Consider the following 23,036-nt stretch of genomic DNA (forward strand, 5'->3'; position numbering starts at 1 on the left):
TAATAAGATTTGAAATCAAATTATTAATGATAAACGGTTCAGATCGATAGGTATAAAATATATTTAAATAAATCAATAATATATTTAATATACGGTACGGTACGGTATACCGTATTTATTTGAAAATCAGTACCAGTACCGTACCAATATCTGGAAATCGGTTCGGCACTACCGTACCAATATCTCGATAACCAACTATGTCGGTTACCAACATTGTTGGTTCGGGTGGTAATCGATTGGTTGGTTTGGATCGGTATAATTGGCCAGCCCTAAGGATAAGCATAGAGCACAAGTGATAAGAAAGGTGAAAAAAATTAAGTTATGATTAGGTCAGATTATAAAGTCGATCTTCTCCAATATAATGTTTCTATTCAAATAGTATATCGGATAAATTCTTCAAAGTTGCTCATCTAACTGTCAATTGAAAAATTCAATCATAGACTCAAATACTTAACCATTAACTTCTTAAGATATATTAGTTAATCTCAAATTCTCATGTGATAACTACAATATGTGTCCCCAAAGTCTTTATCAAGGTACTCATCTGTCAAGAATTTCATGCACTCTATATCTATTTGTAGTTCCCTGAGATCCCACAACAGAAAGTAAAAATATGTAAGTGCTTCTGAATTCTGATAGTTTGAGCAATTTAGTTATTTTCTGACCAAATGAATCTTCCAGTTTCCTAAGCAAAAGTGGCCAAGCAAGAACTAGTAGAATGGGCTCGCTGAATGGGCGAGAAAGAGTTCCGCCCATGTTTAAATTATACTTGGACCTGCCAAATGTAGTCATTCGATCATATGCTTTTAGTTTTGTTTTGAGTTGCACAACTGCATGCAGCAGTCAACAATTGGTAACTATTAATCAACCATCGCAAAGTATTTGCTTCAATTGCTACCTTTTACTGCTCTGCGTCTCTCACAAAGACAAATTATTGGATTACATTATTCATATATACATGGCCTTCATTACTAATTGGGAGAATACTACTACAGTGCTACTAGTGTAAGCAAGGAGAATTGTACAATCTGAATCCCAAATATCTTGGCTTACATACTTGGAAGACAAATCGATTCACATAATATGCTAGGTACCTGGTCAAAAAGGTTTCATCCTTCGTTGATCTATCTTATTCATTCTAGATTAAGAAACAAGACTTCTGCTCAGTTGGCCATGTTAATGATTCTTAATTAGATATTAATTAATGATGGGGCTGAAGCCGGCTGGAATGAGATTGATGATGCTGAGGAGGCCCGCGAGGGTTGTTCCAATGAGCTGCAAGGTAGATTGGAGTATCGTGGTTCCAGACAAACTAGAGTTGCAGCTGGAGAGTGGTGTGCTAACAACGAGCTTGCAATTAGACAATAGTGAAGACAGAAGAAACTGGAGAGGATCTAGCACGATTGAAAAGAGTCCTGAGGTATTCGTAATAGCGGTAGATACCACATTTCCTGATCCACATTGCAATTGGACTGTAGCATCTACAAACAACAAAGAAAGATATAACAGACCATGGCAATAGCTATATTGTGTACATATGTCAAGCTACTTGCTTAGACCATGGCGAAAGACACGTACAGGATTTAGGGTTCATTCATGTTTTAGGGTTAGCAGTGTTTAAGTTACTTTAATGTTGAAAAGATAAATAAATGGGTGCATAAATAGCATAGAATATAACTATACAAGAGCAACACAGAAAATATAACAGAGAATGCAGCTGGGTCAAGTGAAAATAAAGATTACTTGAGGCGCTGGCTATTGTAACTTACTTGGGAATACTGGTGTAAGGGAGGCGCCAGCATTACTGACACGGCCATTGGCCGTGCAAAACAGAGTCCCTTGTATGCGTATTAGCCCAAGAAGCCCGGCCGTGAGACCACCGAGCCCACCAAGTTGGGCTTTGGCGATTGGAACTACTGCCAGTGCAGCAATAACCAAGAGCGACACAAAGACAAGTGTTTTGAAGGAGGCCATCGATGTTTCTTGGATAGCAATATCAATGGAATACTAACTGCAGTACCGACTCGAATGTTAATTTTGCTATATGATTCTGCGCAGGCTGTTAACCAATTTATAGGCTGCAAGAGGACAAGTTGCTGCAGAGTTTTCTGACCAAAATTGAATGTCATTTGGATGATCCGGAAATTATGTAATTCGAGGACAATAACATTCTTGTCCTGATCAGTATATTTTAGTGAAGCTAAGCTCGTTCAACCATATATAAGCATGCACGCGGCCTCAGTGGGTGGGCTTCACCTAGATGCTATAGCTAGCAAGATCGATTTCTCTTCTCGCTAACCATGCCTGCCTCGTTTTAATTTGACCCTCTATGTAGGTTGCTCTTTCACTAGCATTACTAGTCACCTCCTAACTTCCTTTCTCTTGTGGTCAGTGATCCTAAGATAGATCTTATATGTAACTTCTGTACTCCCAAAATGATGATCGACCAGTCATTGTATGTGTGTGTGTGTGTGTATATATATATATATATATATATATATATAGAGAGAGAGAGAGAGAGAGGAGAGAGAGAGAGAGAGAGAGAGAGAGAGAGAGAGAGAGAGAGAGAGAGAGAGAGAGAGAGAGAGAGAGAGAGAGAGAGAGGAGAGAGAGAGAGAGAGAGAGAGAGAGAGAGAGAGAGAGCTAGGTACGTATTATCTCTAAACCCTAACTTGAACTCATTGGTTTCAATTTGTTCTCACTTGTAGACTTTTAAGGATCGAGGTCACATGATATCTCTACCTCCGAGTAAGTTTGCTTCTACCTGCGGGCACTGGGCTGTACTAAGGAAGTAATATCACTGAATCTATACATAAATATAACTCCAACGACATGCACGCGCGAATTGACATTTTTATTTATGGTTTTTTTTTAAAAGAAATTATAGTGTTACAAAATTAGGCAAAGTATATGAGAATGATACCAACTGTATAATAGGGTCGTCAATTTTAATATATATGACTCTAACCTGTACGATTAAAAAAATAGGTTATTTCTGAATTAGCCCTACCAAAACAAAATTAATAAAACGAGTGGATTTGGAATCAGCCACAAACTCGTAATTACTCACTTAACCCATTTCTTTTATCAAACGGGTCAACATACAAGAAATTTCAACCGTTATACATGTTGTACATATACAGTGGTTTTATGTTTTTACTTTAGTATTTCTTAACTTAGATGATAAAATTGTGAATTTGTGATGTTGTGGAGAATGGAAGAGCTTGAATGCCTAGAAACTCTTTTTCTAAAAAAGAATGCTTGTAAAAGTAGATATTGGAACAGGAAAATCAGCAGATTACAACACAATGAATAGGGGATACTAAAATGGTTTGGGAACCGGAAAACATGAACAAACCGAACCATAATCTATCGACACGAATTCTAATCGGTTCCCAAGTCAAAATTTAACAAGACTGAACCAAAAATATGGTCTCTCCGATCTTGATCCCAACTTTTTCATGCTCCAACCTAGCCTGTGCCCAGGCCTACATAAGCCGGGGTGCATCAGACCTGGCCCCTGGGTATCACCTCCTTAAGTCCTTATGGTTCAATACCATATGAAGTTCTCACCCATAGTAAAGTTGGCATCTAAATAATTTGAAATAAATGATTGGTAATTGCATGCCTAGATTACATTTTATATTTTAATCTGGTCTTTTGTAATGGGAGAGAAAAAAAAAAGGATGAAGAACGATAGCTTGAGATGATTTTGCTACATTACATAATACAAATATATCGATCATGCATCAACAACTACAGTATCAATGGGAAACTTATGCTTCGCCATATATCTCTGAAACATGTACGTGGTTTTTTCTTTATTTTTCTCCTCTATTGCATGTGTCATGTTTAAATCCGTTTCTTAGCAGATTTCCATATTTTGACCACTTTTTAATCACATGTTCACATCTTAACCGTTCAGTTTTTAGGTCCTAATATATATATTATTTTTACAAATTTTCAGCTAAATTAATGATCGTTAAGGTATCGAACTTGATTAAATCAATAAATGAATCCTGAATCTGTCCAACCTAAACAGTTCATGTTCATAATTGTAAATTACAGTTTTAGATGCCTTATCGATCATCAATTTGGTTGAAAATTTACAGAGATGATCTATACATTAGGAACTAAAAACTGAACGGTTAAGATGTGAATATGTGATTTAAAAGTGGACAAAATATGGAAATCAGTTCATTAGCTAAGGAACAGACCTCCTTAGCAGAGCAAGCCTATATATACACACACACACAATCCTTCTCTGCTAAAGAGGTCCTTAGATATTAATATCTATGGATTTCCTTGATAGACCCACTTTTCGATTGCATATTCACATATTGACTGTTCAATTTTTAGGTATATATGAGTAAATTATCTCTACTAATTTTCAGCCAAATTGATAATCATTAAGGCATTTAAAACTACGATTTACAATTATGAACACAAACTGTTCAAGTTGGACAGATTCTGTTCGTTTATTGATGTAATCGAGTTCGATACCTTAACAATTATCAATTTGGCTGAAAATTTGCAGAAGTGATCTATACATTAGAACCTAAAAACTAAATGATCGATATGTGAATATGCTATCAAAAAGTGGGTCAGGAGATCCTTAGATATTAACCTCCTTAGTAGAGAAAAGTTGATTGTATGTGTGTGTGTGTATAATGTATATATAAGGAAAATTCTACAATATGTTAACGTGTGATATGCATACAATTGCCTTAAAAGTGGTAAAATGCGTTTTCAAAATAGTAATATTAGTCCTCAAAGTAGTAACATGAGTCCTTAAAGTGGTAAATTTTCTTAGTTACCACATGAGTCATCAAAATAGTAATATTAGTCCTCAAAGTGGTAACATGAGTCCTTAAAGTGGTAAATTTTCTTAGTTTACCATATGAGTTCTGAAAATAATAATATTAGTCCTCAACGTGATAACATGAGTCCTTAGAGGGGTGAAAATAGTTGATGTATGAGAAATATTAACATACCATAGCTTTACCCGTATATATAATTCAGAGTTTCTTGTTAAGGAGGAATACTTGAGTGACATTAAAGAAAGGAATTGGTTGTCGCACTAGCAATTGTAGTATTTCTGGCACCACACCGCAGAAGGACATCAGCATCTACACATACATACATACATACATACATACATGAAAAAGATAACAAACTAATCCAACAAAAACCATCATTGGTAATTAGCGGAGTCATCATTATCATCAAGCTAATTAAGTATAATGGCTAATTAAGCTAATCAAGTTAATTTCGACAGGGTTATGGGTCCATTTTGGGTCATCTCCTGATGCAGAGGATAATGTGGAAGGTGGTCTGACACTTTCTACCGCTATTTTAATTTAATTTCTTTTTGGGTCGCAAAAACCAGTGCCTTAGTTGTTACCATTTATGCCTGAAGGATGATATGTCATCCTCTACTTCGAGGTTTCTGATTTTTGTTAGAATAATGGTGCGCGGACTTCCTTAAAGGTGGGTGTACTAGGGATTATATGGGGTGCTATTTGGTTAGAATAGGGTTTCTTATGGTTCTAAGGGACGATTGCTTTCTGTCGACTCTATAGGGGTATTTCGTTCTTGTAATGCTTGTTGAATTTAATGAAAGGGCTGACCTATTTTCATCAAAAAAAAGTATAATGGCCTTTTGTGCTTGTAGTGCCCCAGAAATTCGTTATTATTTTCCAAGGATTTTCCGGAATTTAATTAGTGGTTATTGGACGATTTCGTGGCTCGTGGATGGAGCGGAAGTGTTTCGGACGAATTTTATTCGAAAAGTGTGGATTTAGGGGGGTTCAAGGTTGACTTTTGATATGTTGAGATTCTCTAAAAACTTCCTTCACGAAAGTTGTAGAGTGCATCGATACGAGTTCGTGGATATATGGAACGCGAAAATCGGAATTCGTATGAGAAAGTTATGAGCGATTGAAAATTGGGAAAATTCTATAAATATGAGAAAATTCCAGAAATTTGCAAAGAATGACAGAATTTTCCAAAACCAGAAAACTGACCCTCTCTCTCTTCCGAGCCTAGATTTCTTACTCTCTGGTTTTCCGGCCATATCTTCCTCATCCGGCCACCGATTGATGTGAAACAAAGTGGGGTTTTCTCGTCTTGTCATCATTTACCAGTTTGTAGAAGAAATCGAAGTGAAATACGAGCTGTAGGTGGCGCTGCAAGGTCGAGAAGAAAGCCTCGTCAAGGACAAAATCGCCTTCGTCGGAACTGGAGATTCCGGCCACCTTTGCCGGTGATTCTTGGAGGCTTTTGGAGCCTAGAGGACGTGGATGCTTCTCCCAAAGTGACTTGGAGAGATTTCACTTGTGGAGGACGAATCAAAGCTTTGAAGTTCTAGGGTTTCAATTGGTCTGATTGTTCTAAGGTAAAATTCGCTCTATTGGTTTATATTTGGACTTTGATGTAGTTATGAAAGTTGTAATTGGAGTTGAGATGATGAACTTTGGTGTTGGGAGTTTTGCCAAATTTTGACTTTCGGCTGGCGGCGGCGCCGCCGCCACTGTGGTGGTATTTTCCGGCAGTTTCCGGCCACCTCAGGGATAGTTTTGGTCCCTGAGTTCGATCTACTCGTTGATATGAGCATTTCGATATGCAATACATAATTTTTGGAGATCGTATGAATATGTTGTGATTTTTACTGTTTCGGACTGTTCAATGATTCGATCCGATCGACTTGTGGTTTTGTCACATCGATCGTGGAAGTATTTCGGAGACTTTGGGAGGTCTCGGATGTGGTTTCACCTCGATTGGAATCACTTTGGGGATTTTAGTTCAAAACAGGGGTTTCGGACTTAAATCGTTTGTGAATTGTTACTAAGTCAAGACCTTATGTGTTTAGGTACTTGACAGGTTTGTGTTGAGCGTATTGCAGCGATTTGTGCTTGTTTTGGTTAGTGTGTGAAGACGCAACGGGATTCAAAGATGAGTAAATCTCACGATATTCCTTATGAGCTTAATTATCATATTGTCTTGGAGTTATGGGATTAACTGTGACTATAGTGGTATTAGTGACATTCCTGAGTGGATGATTTCGTGTGTGTGTGTGTGTGTGTATATATATATATATATATATATATATATGAATTGGTGGTTTCGTTGTGAGGCGAACAATATTTGAAATGAGTTCATTATTGCTCGAGAATGGTGAAATTGTGTATTGAGTTGTGATTGTAGAATATCATGTGTTGAGATACCATGAGTCTAATATGACCGTCTTAAGTGAGATTTAAGATATGGTAGCTTGTGTAGGAATATATGTGTGATGAATTGATGATATCAGTATGTTGAATTTTTGTGATGATTGTCATGTAAAACTTGTGTAGGAATATCTGTGTGATGAATCTTTGTGATGATTGTCATGTAAAGCTTGTGTAGAAATATCTGTGTAGCTTGTGTAGGAATATTTGTGTGATGATTGCTATCTGTGTGATGACTAGCGATGAATCTATGTGTTGATTGCTATTTGTGTGATGACTGGCGATATCTACATGATGATTAGTTTGATGATCGTTATCTATGTGATGACCCGACGATATCTGTGTGATGAATCTATGTGATGATTGCTATCTGTGTGATGATCGGCGATATCTATGTGATGATTTGTTTGATGATCGCTATCTGTGTGCTGACCGGCGATATCTGTGTGATGATTTGTTGGATGATGGCTATCAATGTGATGATCAGTAGGATGATGGCTATCAATGTGATGATCAGTAGGATGATGGCTATCTGTGTGGTGATCGGTGAAATATGTGTGATGATAGCTCGGTAGCGGAGTTAAATTGTTATTAAGTTAACAAAGATCGAGAGGAGTACTGCTGTGATAGTCAGAGCTACCTATGGATGTCAGAGTGTGGGGTTATGATGATTTCTATGACTTGTTTTGCTTGTTTTGAATTGTGATTGCCTTGTTTTCTTCTTGATTTTATTGATTTATGGTTTGATTTATCTTGAAGACCGTAGTGGTGATGATTGTGCTCTGTGTGAGGATAGGAAGGTGATTCATTGTTTCACCTTGATGTCATGTTGATGACAAAGGCTTCCAGTGGGAAGGAAACGAGTGTGATCCTTGTGACTCACCGTTGTGCGTCAAGGGATTTCCAAACATTATCTGAGGAGGTTTTGTTTGACGGGAAATTTGTGTAATGAGATGCTAGGTTGAGAATCTGAGCATGTAATTTAGTCACGAGTTGACCTACGTAAGCATGTTATGGAAGATTTTGAAACAGATGGTTGTAGTTGTGAGTTATGTGCTTATCGTGGTTAGGTTGAGGTGACTTAAGAATGTGCATGTTTTTGTTTTGTGGTTTTGAGTTTACTCATACGGGTTTGCAAAAACTTACCGAATTTGTTGTGTGGCAACCCGGTGCACCATTCAAACGGTGTAGGGGTTAATCCTGCAGGTCAGGGTAATCGTGGCTAAACCTGAGGTGGCGTGCTGGCAGCATTACGGTAGGAAGCCAATTTTGTGACTTTACCGTTATAAAGACTTCCGCTTGTAGTGAGCTCTGAGGTGCATTTACGTTTTATCTTGTTGTTGACAATTTAATTCGTAAGCATTGTAATATATGACTCTGTGGAGCGGGTCAATATTGACATAGTGGGTTTAGGGCATCAATATGTACTTGGGTAAAAAGGGAAAAAGTTTCTAGGTATTTTGTATTGATGGCTGAACGTTCACGCATATATAATTATGGGATTGTATATTGATTTTTATTTGTGTTAAATATCAGGGGCGTGACAGTGCTAACCGTCTGTTTTATTTTATACAATTACTAAATCTTTTGCATAAATCAGTATTAATTAAGCAAACTGAAAAATTCTCTCTTTGCCTTGATTCGATTAAAACTTAAAAAATAAATATCTAATAAATAGGGGTATGATGGTGCTTTAACTAATATTAGGAAAAAGAGCAAAAAAAAAAAACAAAATGCAGATGCAGTTTTCCTTGATTAACGTGGGATTGGAGCATATTCTAACTACAATTGCAGTTTGCCGGCCAAAGTTATTTTTCTTCTACAAAACAAAAAAAAAATGATTTTTTCATTACAAGTTGTGTTAAGAGGCTAATGATTTTGAAAGGGAGAACAATCTTAAAAACCATGCAATATTTTATCTTAAAAATAACCGTGGGATAAAAAAAAGTTGTCAGAAAATAAGCAGCTAAAATTTCTGCAACTGTAGGGTATGGTTTAGGTATTAGTGAGCTAATTAATTACCTTACTTCTGGATGGTGGGGTAACTGGGTAAGAAGGGCGCCACTGGAGCCGACATTATTGGCATTGCGGCATTGCCCATGGCAGTGCAAAATACCCCACCCCCCAAACACATGTATCCCGGATGGGAGAGTTTTGGAATACGCATGCTGCAACTTACAGCCGGTCAAACCAGTGTACGTGGAGCACCACAATCCCACAGCTTTTCAAACCTTGGGGTATGGTGTAATTTCACAGTAACGGAACGTTAATCGTAAAATTTTGAACTGTTACGGTAAAAGATGGGAGAGGGGAGATTGTAGACAATTCACAGAATAATCCACTCTTGTTGAATAAGGCACCACGTATCACAAAACGAACACCAACAGCAACGCCCAAACAAGGAATTTGATGAAGACAATGGAGCATAGCGAAAGGGAAACACTCTTGTTGAAAAAATAAGGCCAAGAAGCCTCAGAAACAGGGCATCGCCTGAGCAAAAGCGTGAAGGGCGGAGTTTCTCTCCACCGGCTCTCACGAGAGGAGAGAGGACGGAGCCCCCTGTTTCATTATAGCCTTTGCAGAAACGATATCAAGATTCAATAGTGTTAAGGTCGCCGTCCAAGGCATAGCCGTTGCAGAAACCATACCAATATCGATGGTGTAGGGGTTGAGGAGATGCTGTAAGATCTCCGGTTAGATTTCCCCTCATCTTGGGCGGTAAGTGCTTGTTAAAATTTCAATTATTTTTTATATCTGATATTGCTGTGATTTTTTTTGGACGGTTATCGAGTTTGGTCTCTAATTGAAACTTGAAAGACATTGGGTTGAATTGGTATCTGGTAATCAACCAGGTTTCTATGAGTAGAGTATGCATCAATATTTGTGTATTTAAGATGTACGTTATACTCTTGCTGTGTTAGTCTGGGGCATGGAAAGTTGTGTGTTTTTGCCTTCATTGTTGCTTTTCTTCACTCTTCTGTTTGATTTTGATATTGGTTTAGCTGGGTCATAAAAATTTTCTTGTATTGTCGTAATGCTAGTTTTGTTAGAATTTGTAGCTTCTTTTGTTGTGCTGTTGTTGTAAATTGTAGTTCATTTTGGCTTTTTTGGTTTAATTGTGTAATTCTTGCCTAAGAAGGAATTCTAACTGATGGCTTTTGCTCTTCTTTTGTCCATTTTGTAGAACTTAGGGCTTCTGTTGCCAATGATTCTGTTAGCATATCAATCCGTCAAAACTGGTCTATATATATCATCCTATAAATTAACTTCTAAATGTTAGTATATTCTCCAAAGGAGTTTATCATAGTTTCTTGCTCCTGTAGAAATTTTTGGCTTTTGTTATTGGCTTATAGCAGATGAGTAATATGAATAATGTACGTCTTTAACTGAAAGCACTACCACCATATTTGAGGTCTCAGAAGAACATTGCAGCTCAATTTTAGTCATTACTGATTTTTCAAGCTATGCTGAGATTTTAAAATCGCGTACATCGATCTTCGTTCACAGTTTCCTTAAAACTATTAGTAGCATATCAGATGTGAGATTGGCATGAGTCCCAACTAATTAGAAATATCATGAATAATAAATATATGGCATCACTTCTTTGATTTGTAGACATGAAAATGAAAGAGATGTAAAATTATTGGTGAAGGTGAAGGAGGCGTGCAAATTTCCAAAATATTGATGATCGAGATTTGATAGTCTGACATTGTCCATTTTATAGAACAGGACAATGTGGTTTTTGGTACAAGTTAATTACAATGTGGTTTTAGAATTTGTTACTAACGATGCAATCATATGTACATGTTTATGCTCTCTTGCAGTTTCTTTTTGGGCTTGACTCTTGTTTTCCCTAAGCAACTATTATGTAATCGGTTCTGATGAGACTGATGAACTCTATAATATACATACATCTGCACTTTTTGGTATTGTATGATCTATTGTCTGGAAGTTGTAACTATCTTATATTTTCAAAAATCCTTAAACTTCTGTTAATTTCGTACCCCACAAGATTGTAAAATAAAGTACTAACGTGACTGTGACTAAATTTATAACTTTGAGCATTGGTTTCCGTCTGATGTGAAATCCTATCTACCAAATTTCTTCATTTATACACAACAGTTTGATTTCTGTGGTTCAAGAAAGCATTTAAATTTGGGTCTTTGTATATGTTGAAACTGTCTGTTGTGTTGTTTGCTGCCTAAATCTGTCATAGTTTCATGTGTGCGATGTATGCAGAAGTTACATTTCATGTTTCTCTGTATGTACATATATATATATATATATATATATATATATTATATTTAGATACAGATGTATATGATGTATAATGGTCATTAACTTTTCTATCAGATCATCACCAAGGCAACAGCTGATAGCACACTTTAGTAACTTTACACACGAGCTTGGCTGGGATACTGAGCCTCTTTTTCCCCTCCCAAATGAAGATGCTACAAAAATAGAGTACTTCCTTTCTCTCTCCCTTTTCCTCTCTGCATCTCTCTCTCTCTGGGGTTGTACGTTCATAATAGATATTTCTGGGGATTGCTGATCTTCTATTTTAATGTCCACGGTCCCGTTCCCCTGGTCAGCTGTTGACCAGGGATTATTTGCTCAACTACCGTCCGATTTCAATCAGACGGTTGACATGTATCATCTCTGAAAAATCTAAATACATGTCAACCGTCCGATTGAAATCGAACGGTAGTTGAGCAAATAATCCCTGGTCAGCTGCTGACCAGGGGAACATCTCTGTTAATGTCCATATTTCTTCTCCTGTATCTTGAGTGTGTAAAATTATTTGAAGACTCATTGTATTAATTACATGGTTATCCAATCAAATGAAACACAAACTTATTTCACTGAGCTTCTTTAGTAGATTTTTTTTCTTAGTGTCTTAGCGGTGATCAATTTTATTTCTGGGCTGTCATCTATCTCTTTATTAGAGTTTTATTACTTGATATGATAAGTACAAAATGTGATGTGTTCAGCACTCATAACGATAGAATTTGGCCTTGAGCAATAGGAAAAGGGTAAAATACACTCTACTTACTTTACACATGTAGGCAAACACCTTTTTTTTTTTTTTGGGAGAATGCCATTAACGATTCTTTTAATGGAATGTCTTAAACAGAATTGAGATTTTGTAGATGGGATATTTATTTGAAATGATCCAAAGTTCGGGTATTTTTTTGTTTTTGTTTTCCCTTACATGATCTATGCTTAGTTTTGGGGACAGTTCCATTTTACCTTTAATCCGTCTAGCTTTAACAATGTCGTACCTCCACTTTTATCATCAATTCTACTGTTAACTATTGTGTGATATACCTTATGCAAACCCCATCTTGTTGAAACCACAACCATAAAGTTTGTACTGCTGCAACATGTTCTATCCATTTGCTGTTGGCATATTATTGCTGTAAATTATTTCGGATATTGTAGCAGCAAAACTGCACTTTTTTGACAGCAGCAAATTACACTATTATTATTGATTTGAAACTGAAATGACCTTGAATGCAGGTTAATATGGAGAACAATAAAGCAGGTCTACGCTACACTGACCATCGGTACCACAACTCGTTACCATCAGACGAAAAAGTATCTGATGATGATTGCTTGTTACGAATTGGGGAAGATAAGGAAGGGTTATTTTGTGATGGAGGAGAGAAAGGGCTTGGTCAAACATCTGAAATTGGTAATGATAAATGTTATATGATGGATATGGAGACGTTATAAGGAACGAATGTAGGTGAGTGTGTACACTTAATGTGCATTATAGTTTAATACCTGTGTGTGCAACTCCTCGAACTTTAATTAGACAGAACTCATGCTCTTCTTGAAGAAGATAATTAACCTACCTATTAGAACAGAAGTGAAAATTTCAGGTCAAAGAAGTCGATCTAACCAAGCTCATGTACAGCTTGACTGTCATATAATTACACGTGAATTTTATGTACCATCATGCTAGAAATGTAAGACTGCAGTCAATCACATCTTCCAAAAGTGATTGGTCACATTTGATCAATAACTTCAATGTGCCAATTAAACCATGAACATGTGGGCTGTGTTAACGAAACTATCAAAATGCCGCGGAAGTTCGAAGTGCCTATATGCCTCCTGCTATGTCGATCACAGTCCAAAAATTGTGAGAAAAACATCCAAAACGAGCATCCACAAAGACCTCGGTAATCCACCCTCACTCCATCATCCGCGACATACTTCCTATTTCAACCCTTATCAATCAGACTCGGGAGATTTTAAAACTGAGATTTCTCCCAACTCACCTCCCACATCGTCAACAACTAAGCCCATCTTGCTTCCTCCACTAGGTCCCCCATCACCATACATTCCAAATATATCAACCAAGGTTGGTGAGTCGCACAAATCAGATGCATCCCATTTTGAAAATGGCTTGGTTATATTGAGTTTTCCCTTTTCACAAACCTCCTCTTTGTCATGTTCAACACCATAACTTCCCATGTTGCCTTCCCATGTTCCCATGTTGTCATGTTCAACACCATAACCATCCTAAAAAGCTGGCTGTACGCAACTACGTCCAGGTAGAATAGCTGGAGAAATACAATACAACCTGATACCAGTAAACACCTCCTACTCTGATTGGATGACACCCCTTCAACTAGCTTCATAAAGAAATAACTCGACCATTTCTTTGAATGTATAGTACTTGGCTCCCTCAACGGTAGTAGGTACCTCGGATCAACATGGTCATCTCCGGTTGGGCACAATAGAGTTCCAATGGCATACAAGCAGAAGGAAATTTTAAATATGTCATTAGCACTTTCGGTCTCTAAAACCAAACTCCTCAAGCGGTCAATACTGATTTCACTATCACTTCCACATATCATGCTCTTCAGTTGCACGATATTTGCATCATCCAAGCCACCAGCTAGGTCTACTTCACAAGTTCCATCCCTCACATTCATTACCCGCTTAAAATCTTCATGGCTGATCATCAAGTGCCTCCCATGAATCTTCATGCACGAGCTGCCTACATCAAAATTGTCGACCAACATTTGGCAAAGGTGGAGGTTCAATTTGCTGCACCGGAACATGAAAATATTACCAAATCCCATATCGCTGATTGCTAAAACCTTTTCATTTGACAGCTTTCCAACAGTCCGTTTGAACTCTTTTGCCCGGCCGGCCACTCTAATTCTAATGGGAACTTCACCAGAACTGTTATGAAAGCTTCCATTCTTTCCATCTTCTTGGCAATCACCTCTAATGGTAATTTCAGTGTCACCGGTCTGTTCCTGAAACATAATTGTAATTGTCATTGTCAACTTCCCACTTTGTTAGGCTTATCATGAACTATTTTTAATGATATTAAACAAATGACTCGAACGTTGTACCTCATTAACCGCCAATGCTAATTTCTTCATGCGTTTTTTGGGGTTTTTCAATGGACTTGACCTTTATTCACAATCAACTACATCAATTACCATTACATATGACCGCATATTTTTTTAATATAAACAATGTGCTATGACATAAACTACTTACTCGTCTAAACTGCATGAACTTCCACTTTTGCTTGGGGTCGCATCACGAACTCTTTTATACATGTCTGTTGTCCATCTCTATTTTCCATGCCTCTTCCATCCACCTGTTTGCTTGTTGCTACCGTTTACGGCAACAATTCACCTGTTTTACGTTCGGATCAGACCACACATAAGGTTACATACAGAAGATGAACAAATTAATACTACCAAACTGCTAAAAATACCGTAGTAACCCCGACTCTTTTTGCCCATCTCGCAATAACACAAGAAGCTTTTCTGAGAAGTAAATGGAAATGCTAATAAGCCAAGTACTTATCAATAATTTCAATCAGTGCTCACACACTATCATTTTAGGCAATCACATCATGAATTGCAGGAATCTTAGAGCAATAAAGGACCACAAACAAATCATAGTCCACTGAAATTCAACAAAACTAACAATCTTCAATACTAAAAGGAGGGCATATACTTCAACCATTTGCTTCGACTCCATTATACATTGTCAGCACTTGTAATTGCCTGGTAGCGTCCTCAACCTCTATTGCACAACCCTTTTTGAAACTAAAAATCATCTTCTTTAAAGGAATATCTACAACACTCTCTACTAATTCTTTTTCAAATCTATCAAACTGAAATTGGGCTACAAAGGATGTCGTGCCTATACCAAATGGCAAATTCCCAGTACAAGTTTTAACAATACTATGATTCCACACTACCAAGACCCCAATTCAACACAAGCCCAAAGACTCAATCTTTCATTTTGCTCACTTTTCCAATCATCACCAATTTCTCATAAAACACAAAAAAAAGATAGAGAAGCATTTTACCCAGAAACCAAGGCCACCTCACAGGACGTCAGGAGCTTCTTCGGCCAAGTACCTAAATCGCTCCAGCATGGTACTCTCCCCTCTACTTTCCTCCTCAGCTTCATCAACGCCATCCTCTTTTGCACTCACACGGCCCTTAACTTCCTTTCAAACAAAAACCCAATTGCTTTCCCGGAAAACCCACGAAATGGGCTTGGTTTGTGTTCAAAGATTGGATTTTGGTTAAAGAGCGAAAGGGAATGGTTTGGTTATGAAGTCGAGTGGTGAGAGAAGAGAAAGAACAGAAGTGATTTTGGGTCTGAGAATAGACGGGTTTGGAGAGAAAAGGATGGGATTAACTTTGTGGTGGCTGATACGAGGAGGCTGTAAAACATGTTTTACTCTAACGGCACCGTCAACTGTGAAATTACCTTCAGCCCCTACTTTAACCCATCCAGTGGTTTTCCTCGCGCCATGTCAACCCCCGTCAGTGGCTCTAAGTTATATGCTGCGTATTCCAGCCTCCTCCCGTGGTCTTTGCAAGTGTTTTGTCTTCTTCAGAAAAAGGGTGCATGTAAAGCTTGAGAAACGGTACATTTCATGACGAAATTACAGAGGAAGACATATTATGTGTGTGTCAGTGTGTGTGTATCTAGCTAGGAATTCACGACCTGCCTATATATTTACTATTGCCGCTAGCAATTAATAATATACCAAATAGACCTGTTTCTCTTGTTGACGTACACTGCGTACAAACCAAATTACAAAACAAGAACCTGCAATATTTTCTTTTAGGCAATCAATATATACTGTGAACAATTATTTCTATAGCCTTTGGTTGCCTTTTCCCTATAGAGTTTTAGTATTATACAATGATTGAGTTTACTAGACATGAGTAACTATAATGAAGTCTTAGCTGCCACTAATTTCAATTTATTCACGAACTTAATGTTTGGATTGTAGCTTTCTTATTCCCACAAGTTTGAACTTAACTAGCTACCATATTAGTTTTTCTGGAATGAGGATAGTCTACGTAAATTTGTAGTTGCATTGTTTTACTATCTTGAAAAAGTGAGTTTTCACTTTGTAATTGAACAACTATTTGGACAACTTTTAGTTTGTTCTGCTTTAGAATTTCATATATATTAACCATCTAGATTAATTTTAGGTTGTGCTTGTTTCACGGAATTTGGTTATTGGGAAAGGAAAGTGGTTCATTTCTTGTGTTTTCCTGTGTTTGGGATGGCCAAGGAAGGGAAAATGATTCCCAAAGGAAATGAATCTTTAACTAGTTCCCCCCCCCCCCACCAACTTGCAAAATTATATGACTAAATTGTCCCTGCTCAAAATCATTATTTGCTAATATAACCAACTGTACTTATTATTTGTATCATTTTTGCACTACCCATACAATGGAAACTAAAATGTGTATTCTGACTACATTCCTAATCTTTCCAAACATTGGAAAGGAAAATTGCTGGGAATTGCAATTTTCCATGCCTACAGAAAAGCAAGGAATTGATTTTCTTTCCTTTCCTTTCAGTGAACCAAACGCGGCCTTAGTTCAAGTCGTTGATCAGGATGCCGGCAACTTTACTTAAAAATTGTAATTATGATTGTATCTAATACATGTTCAACTTTCACACCAAAAAAAAAAAAAAATCCTATACCACCGATTACATAATATTTCAAAAGCATGCAAGAATATGGTTCTTCAATAAATGGGGGCGGCCTAGGTATATGCAAGAACCTACTATGAAGAAAAGGCCTTCATAAATTTGGCAGGTTGTAGTTTATTAGAATTAAACCAATGGAAGCAAAAAGCACACGTATATTTATAAATGATGATACGTATAGTAGCCAACAATTATGAGATGTTACTTTCCCAGTTCCGGGTGGATAAGAAGTGTGCAAGAATGAAGGTAGTAATTAATTTGACTCTGATGAGAAAATCTGTTGTGGGAGAGTTGAAAGGGACATGACATGCACAGGTCCCCTAGATTTTAGCTCCAATATCTGCTGCAATGATAGATAGTGTGCTCTGAAATTTTACAGATCAACCACAGCTTAAATTTTGAAGTGTTTGATGCAGTAATATTTTCTGGGATGCAAATATCAAACCCCATACACCAAAAACTCCTAGTGCATCTTTACTAATCTTTGTTATACTTGATTTTGATGACTCTCGATCAGCCAAAAATAGTAACAATGCTGCTGTCGGCTTTATCATCAGAGACAAATAGTGGTTGTCCTCTCATCTCTGGAACAAGAAAATGTGGAATTAATCCGAATTATTAATGTTCTACAAGCTGGAGGTTAAGGACTTCAAGCTGGTTTGAAAGCTGTCATCTGACTGATCTAAGCAACTTAAAAGTGAGTTCAAGTTGAAGGGGACTAGTTCCAAGTTACTGGTTAATTTCATTAAGAATCGTGTTGATATCACTTGGCGAGCCACCCTTGAGAAACATCCAGCACCTAATTCGTCATTTCTTTGAGGCTGTCACCTTCAGGCACATATATAAATATATCAAAGAAGATGGGATTTGTTTCAGTATTTCTTGTCTACAAAGGCTTACAACGCATTCTGCTATGACCAACTTAATGTTCGTTGTAGCCGGAGTTTCTTACTGTGATTTTCTTTATTTAACAACGCCTCGTATAATTAAGCACCATCAATTAGTACCTATTACTTATAGGGAAATCTGGGAATTTGAGGCATATATATGAATGTACATCGCACATTTCTGGAGAAAATGTATAGATTAATTGGGATTTGAAGGAACGGACCGGGGAACATAGAAAAAAAAAAAAAAAAAAAAAAAAACGCTCACATTAGCTTCTGACATAATTAATTTGCTGAGTAACATATATGAAACTGGGAGTACATAATGCCTCTACTTAACGTAAGTAATGGATTACATATACATATATTAACATAATTAATTAGCCAGATTGGCCTAGCTACTTAATTGGTGAATATTATCAATAGATATGAATGATAAACATGCATCCTATCAATCATGGCATTGTCTGTGTATTGACGTTGCAAATAATCATTAATGGACCATTCACCGACAACAAAGATAATATTGAAAAAGAGTAATCGAGAACCCCTCTTGCAATTAAATCTAATGCGTATTTCTTATTTTCTTATGTCTAAATTGTATTTAATATATAGATTTCATACACATAATATATAGTCGATGATATTAATGCATGCTATGAATCATCAGTTAACACCCATAAAAAGAAAGGAGATAATTTTGGTTTACCTAATTCACAATAAAGAGTTGAAAAAGTTACAAAACTTCACCTATTCCAATAGTACTAAAGCCATTGAAGTGGTTAATCAACTCCACAAGCCATGCAGGCTGAGATTCAATGCAACATAGGTTAACAATTCATAGCTCCATTGATAATATCCCCAACTAATTAACTAACAAAAAATCCAAAGTTTAAGTTATTAAATATTAAAATGACATTAGACATCGAGTGAGGCAAATATCTAGTCCATGAGCAGGTTGAGGAAACCTTGTGACTCAAATTTACTAACTGATCAGACACAAAATTAACCTATATAAATATATGTTTGAAACTGATGTCTTCAAAAGAGGGAATAAATTTCAAATAAATATCACAATTGACTTGATCCTCTAAGTGATGGAGAACAAACCATTTATATTCGGTAAAATTTTGAAAAATCAATACACAATAAATTAATAATCGCACCTATATAATAAAATCTTCAGGTCCGACCTGGGCCAATGTACTAAATTAATATGATTCCGGATCCTCTCCTTAGCATATACTTGTCCTTGTTTATCCTTGCCTTTGAATACAGACCGTTGATTCAATATCCAAAGGCCTAAACATGACACCTCAGTGATTATGTATTTTTTTTTTTGAGAACAAAAAATATCCATTAATCAATAAAGTTTACACTGGGGGGGGGACATGAACCTAAACCCCAAGAAACCGCGGTTACAGAGACCATCAGGCCAAACGGCCCAAACTCTAACCACCAAACGCCCATTTCCAATGCTACTTTGAGCATTTGAACCCGAAAATTCCAGTAAAACCATATAATCAACCGCAAAGAAGGCAACGTCCTCTTCAACACCGTGTCGGAAGGTACTAGACCACGTGTAAAGGATCGCATGCCAGCAAATTCACAACAAAAGTAAACCAGAGTTGAACAGAATCGTCCTCGTCCTCAGGAATGACACCATTTACATGGCAGACCACCTAGACCACCTCCTATCTCAACAGAGTAGGAGACCAACCCTACCTCAGAAGAGTAGGGACTTATTAAACCTGACCAAACCAAATAGAAAACCCTAATTAAAACACAACTAAAAAAAAAAAAAAAAAAAACCAAGCCACACTAGCAAGGCCCAACAACAGGGGCCCGACCCAACACCCACTTCCCAGAGCAGCAATCCACCAATGCAGAAACCCAATCCCGCCGCCGGCAATCACCATCAACACCACCCCACGGCCTCGCCGCTTCCTGGTACCACCTCTCCACCTTGCCAATATGCATACCGATTCTACACCCAATTGACAACACAATCAGATCCAGAATCACGACATAAACATATCCAAACGGGGATCCCTTCTGCCATGAGTTGCCCGCCTCCACCAAAACCCAGATCACTCCTTCGATGATGCCATCTTCCACCGCCGGCCAAAAGCAAGTTTCTGCATCCCCACAACCTCCATCGTCCCTGATCCGAGAGGGGCAGATCGAGAGATCCACCCAACCCGAAGTCAAGAACCCACCCTCCTCCCCTGGACCTCGACTCTGCCCTGAAAGCCCGCCACTAACCAGCAACAGCATCCCCTCCCGGGCCGGAACGCAACGGCAATCGCCGGTAGTGCTCGGCTGGGAGAGAAACAAAAAACTCCAGATTTTCCTTTTCGTCTGCGAGCGTGGGGCGCGTTCCCTCAGTGATAGGTCAAAGATAGCTAGTTTTTTGGTCCAGTGATTATCCATTAAAACTCATTAAATGAGGCATTTCTCTTCGGTGAAAACGTTGTTAAGTAGACGTTAAGAAACGGTTCTCTTTCCTCTTCGCTAACTCACTCATCTCACCGTCCCATCAGTTCTTATTTCCGGCCAGTTCATACATCGTCTTCTCATTCTTCCCTCATTCAGTTTTATTTCCCTTCTCTCTCTAAATTTTCATATTAACTTTGTTATCTACAGCCCTATTATTAAATAATAGTTTCTTAATTTTTATATTTAGATATGTTCTTCTTCTTTTTTCTGGGTTCGTGATAAGTGTATGTTTGTTGTTTTCAATGATAGCTATTACTATACTATAGTTCTTCTCTCATTCCCATTATTTTTTATTAATTTCTATTTTTATAGACTTTATGTGAGAAAGGGAGTTTTTTGTTTCAATTCCATGGGGGTTGCAACCTTCTACCCTTTTGTCTTTGATGTTCTTTCGGTTTGATGCGATTATAACAAAGATTTTCATGAATTTCACCGATACTTTGCAGATGTCCTTTTTTTCTTCTCTTCGTGTGTTTATTTGGCACATTGTTGCATGCTACGTCTTTTTTTCATCAAGAACACAACAACAATATCTATTTTATAACAATTCAAGACTTTTGTTGAACTGGGTTCAATTCCATATCAGTTTTCTATTTTATAACAACTCATGAATTTTGTTGAACTAGGTTCAAACTCTGTATCAGTTTTCTGCAGAAGAAGTAAAATTGGGGTCGTCTAGGGTATCTTGATGTATGTCATACTTTTTTTTTTTTTAATAAATTAATGTAGTGGAAACATAGGTTATCCACTTAAATGTTGACATGTGTCATTTAAAAAAAAATTAAATTTACTATATTAACAACACATTCTTTCTTGATATGTAATATTGTTCAAAAACAAGTAATAAATAATGTTAAAATAATAAATTACACCTAGTAGAACTAAAATTACGACTCATGGCCACACTTATTGTGGTTATTGTAATTGAGTGGTCAAAGATGTAAATATCATAGTTGGACAACTTTTATTCAATGGATAACATTGGTTATCAAATGGAAAATCTCTTTACAATACTGAGTACTTACGTATCTTTGCTCTAATATTAATTTTACCATGTTCATAACACAAATGTTGTTAGAATTGTAAAATGGTTGATAATCTTGTAATGATATAGTTTTTGAAGTAATTACTACAAATAGAGCAAAAGTTACCACTTTTACATCAATTGTTGTGGGTTGTGGTAAGATGTGTATTCATTGTAGTAATCGTTTCATTAATTATAAAAACATAAAGATTTACCACTCTCACAACAAATTTGTTGTCACACTTGCTAAATTGTTCACAAACTAGTACATTAGTTTAGGTGGAGTAATTACTACAAATAAAACAAAAATGACCATTTTCACATCAATTGCCGTAGATTGTGGTAAAATGCATACTCATTGAAGTAATCATTTCATTAATGATAAAAAACATAAAGATTTACCACTGACAACAAATTTGTCGTCACACTTGTTAAATTGTCCATAAACTAGTAAATAGGTTGTAGGTGGAGTAATTACTACAATTAGAACAAACATTATCATTTTTGCATCAATTGTTGTAGTTTTTGGTAAATTGCGTCGACTGAAAGTAATTACAACTTCAACAATGAAAATTACACAATATATTACTTAAATTACGCAAGGGAGAACTTCATTACACCAATGAGAACATACGTACTTTTAGTCAAAATATAATGGTTTGCATATATGATAACACATTGTGGTAATATTTGTAAATTAGTTCATAAAACAGTAATAACAAGTTGTAGGTGAAGTAGTTACTACATCTAAAACAAAGATTATGTATTTTTACATTAATTGTTGTGGTTGTCGTAAAATGCATGTAAAAAGAATTTTATTTGGTTAAGGAAAATATAAATGCTATAATTAATTAGTAATAAAGACTATTTAATTAATACTAATTTCATGAGCCTAGATTAGAAGTCTTTTGTTTTTAATAAGGAAAAAACGTAATTGTCAATAGTGAAATTGTTTTTTTTTTTTTTTGAGAGAATGACGTCAAGCTTTTATTGATAAACTTAAATCATACAATGGGTACACTACTAGAATTTTGGCCTTAGACATCGGCCAGAAACCGATGTTAAAAAAAAAACTATCCGATGTCTTAGTGGGTGATGTTAAAGATCACGAACAAAAAGACATCGGTCAAAAACCGATGTCCAGATCAAAAATAGACACCGAATAAGCTTATGGAACCGATGTAAAACTGTTATTATGATGACATATTAGTGTGTTTAGATATTGTTACACCTTCATAGTTTGGCATTTAATGCTTAATGAAGTATAGGTCCAATAGCAGAAGTATTCATTTTAACATCGTTAATCATATTAGAAACGATGTTTTATATAGTGTCAGACATCGGATTCTTTTCATTTTGCAAGCTGTTTGTGAGGTTCACGCATATTTTCCA

At 36.7% G+C, this 23,036-nt stretch overlaps 2 protein-coding genes and 1 long non-coding RNA gene across 3 annotated transcripts; 1 reads left to right on the plus strand and 2 right to left on the minus strand.

Annotated features, from left to right (window-relative positions):
• Nucleotides 1–860: 860 nt before the first annotated feature.
• LOC112200332 (phylloplanin) lies at nt 861–2,051 on the minus strand. Its single transcript, XM_024341356.2, has 2 exons — nt 1,770–2,051; nt 861–1,481 (listed from the first exon to the last, which is right to left on the minus strand). Exons 1-2 carry the CDS (start codon nt 1,972–1,974, stop codon nt 1,198–1,200), a joined length of 489 nt encoding a protein of 162 aa, XP_024197124.1. The 5' UTR covers nt 1,975–2,051; the 3' UTR covers nt 861–1,197.
• A 7,547-nt stretch (nt 2,052–9,598) lies between these two features.
• Nucleotides 9,599–13,015, plus strand: LOC112198561. Its single transcript, XR_002936016.2, has 3 exons — nt 9,599–9,947; nt 11,583–11,693; nt 12,750–13,015. It is a non-coding gene; the product is annotated as an uncharacterized LOC112198561 (long non-coding RNA).
• Nucleotides 13,016–13,163: 148 nt separating this feature from the next.
• Nucleotides 13,164–15,847, minus strand: LOC121052551. The gene is made up of 4 exons (XM_040517817.1): nt 15,580–15,847; nt 14,754–14,894; nt 14,603–14,663; nt 13,164–14,503 (listed from the first exon to the last, which is right to left on the minus strand). Exons 2-4 carry the CDS (start codon nt 14,813–14,815, stop codon nt 13,646–13,648), a joined length of 981 nt encoding a protein of 326 aa, XP_040373751.1. The 5' UTR covers nt 14,816–14,894; nt 15,580–15,847; the 3' UTR covers nt 13,164–13,645.
• Between the last annotated feature and the right edge of the window lie 7,189 nt (nt 15,848–23,036).

This window comes from Rosa chinensis, chromosome 4 (assembly GCF_002994745.2).
Source record: "Rosa chinensis cultivar Old Blush chromosome 4, RchiOBHm-V2, whole genome shotgun sequence".
NCBI lineage: Eukaryota > Viridiplantae > Streptophyta > Magnoliopsida > Rosales > Rosaceae > Rosa > Rosa chinensis.

Coding starts and splice junctions, on each gene's coding strand:
- LOC112200332 (XM_024341356.2), bottom strand. CDS start 1,974: ATGGCCTCCTTCAAAACACTTGTCTTTGTGTCGCTCTTGGTTATTGCT. Junction 1,482..1,769: donor CCTTACACCAGTATTCCCAA/GTAAGTTACAAT, acceptor TGTTGTTTGTAG/ATGCTACAGTCCAATTGCAA.
- LOC121052551 (XM_040517817.1), bottom strand. CDS start 14,815: ATGTATAAAAGAGTTCGTGATGCGACCCCAAGCAAAAGTGGAAGTTCA. Junction 14,664..14,753: donor AGTTCATGCAGTTTAGACGA/GTAAGTAGTTTA, acceptor TTGTGAATAAAG/GTCAAGTCCATTGAAAAACC. Junction 14,504..14,602: donor TAGCATTGGCGGTTAATGAG/GTACAACGTTCG, acceptor ATTATGTTTCAG/GAACAGACCGGTGACACTGA.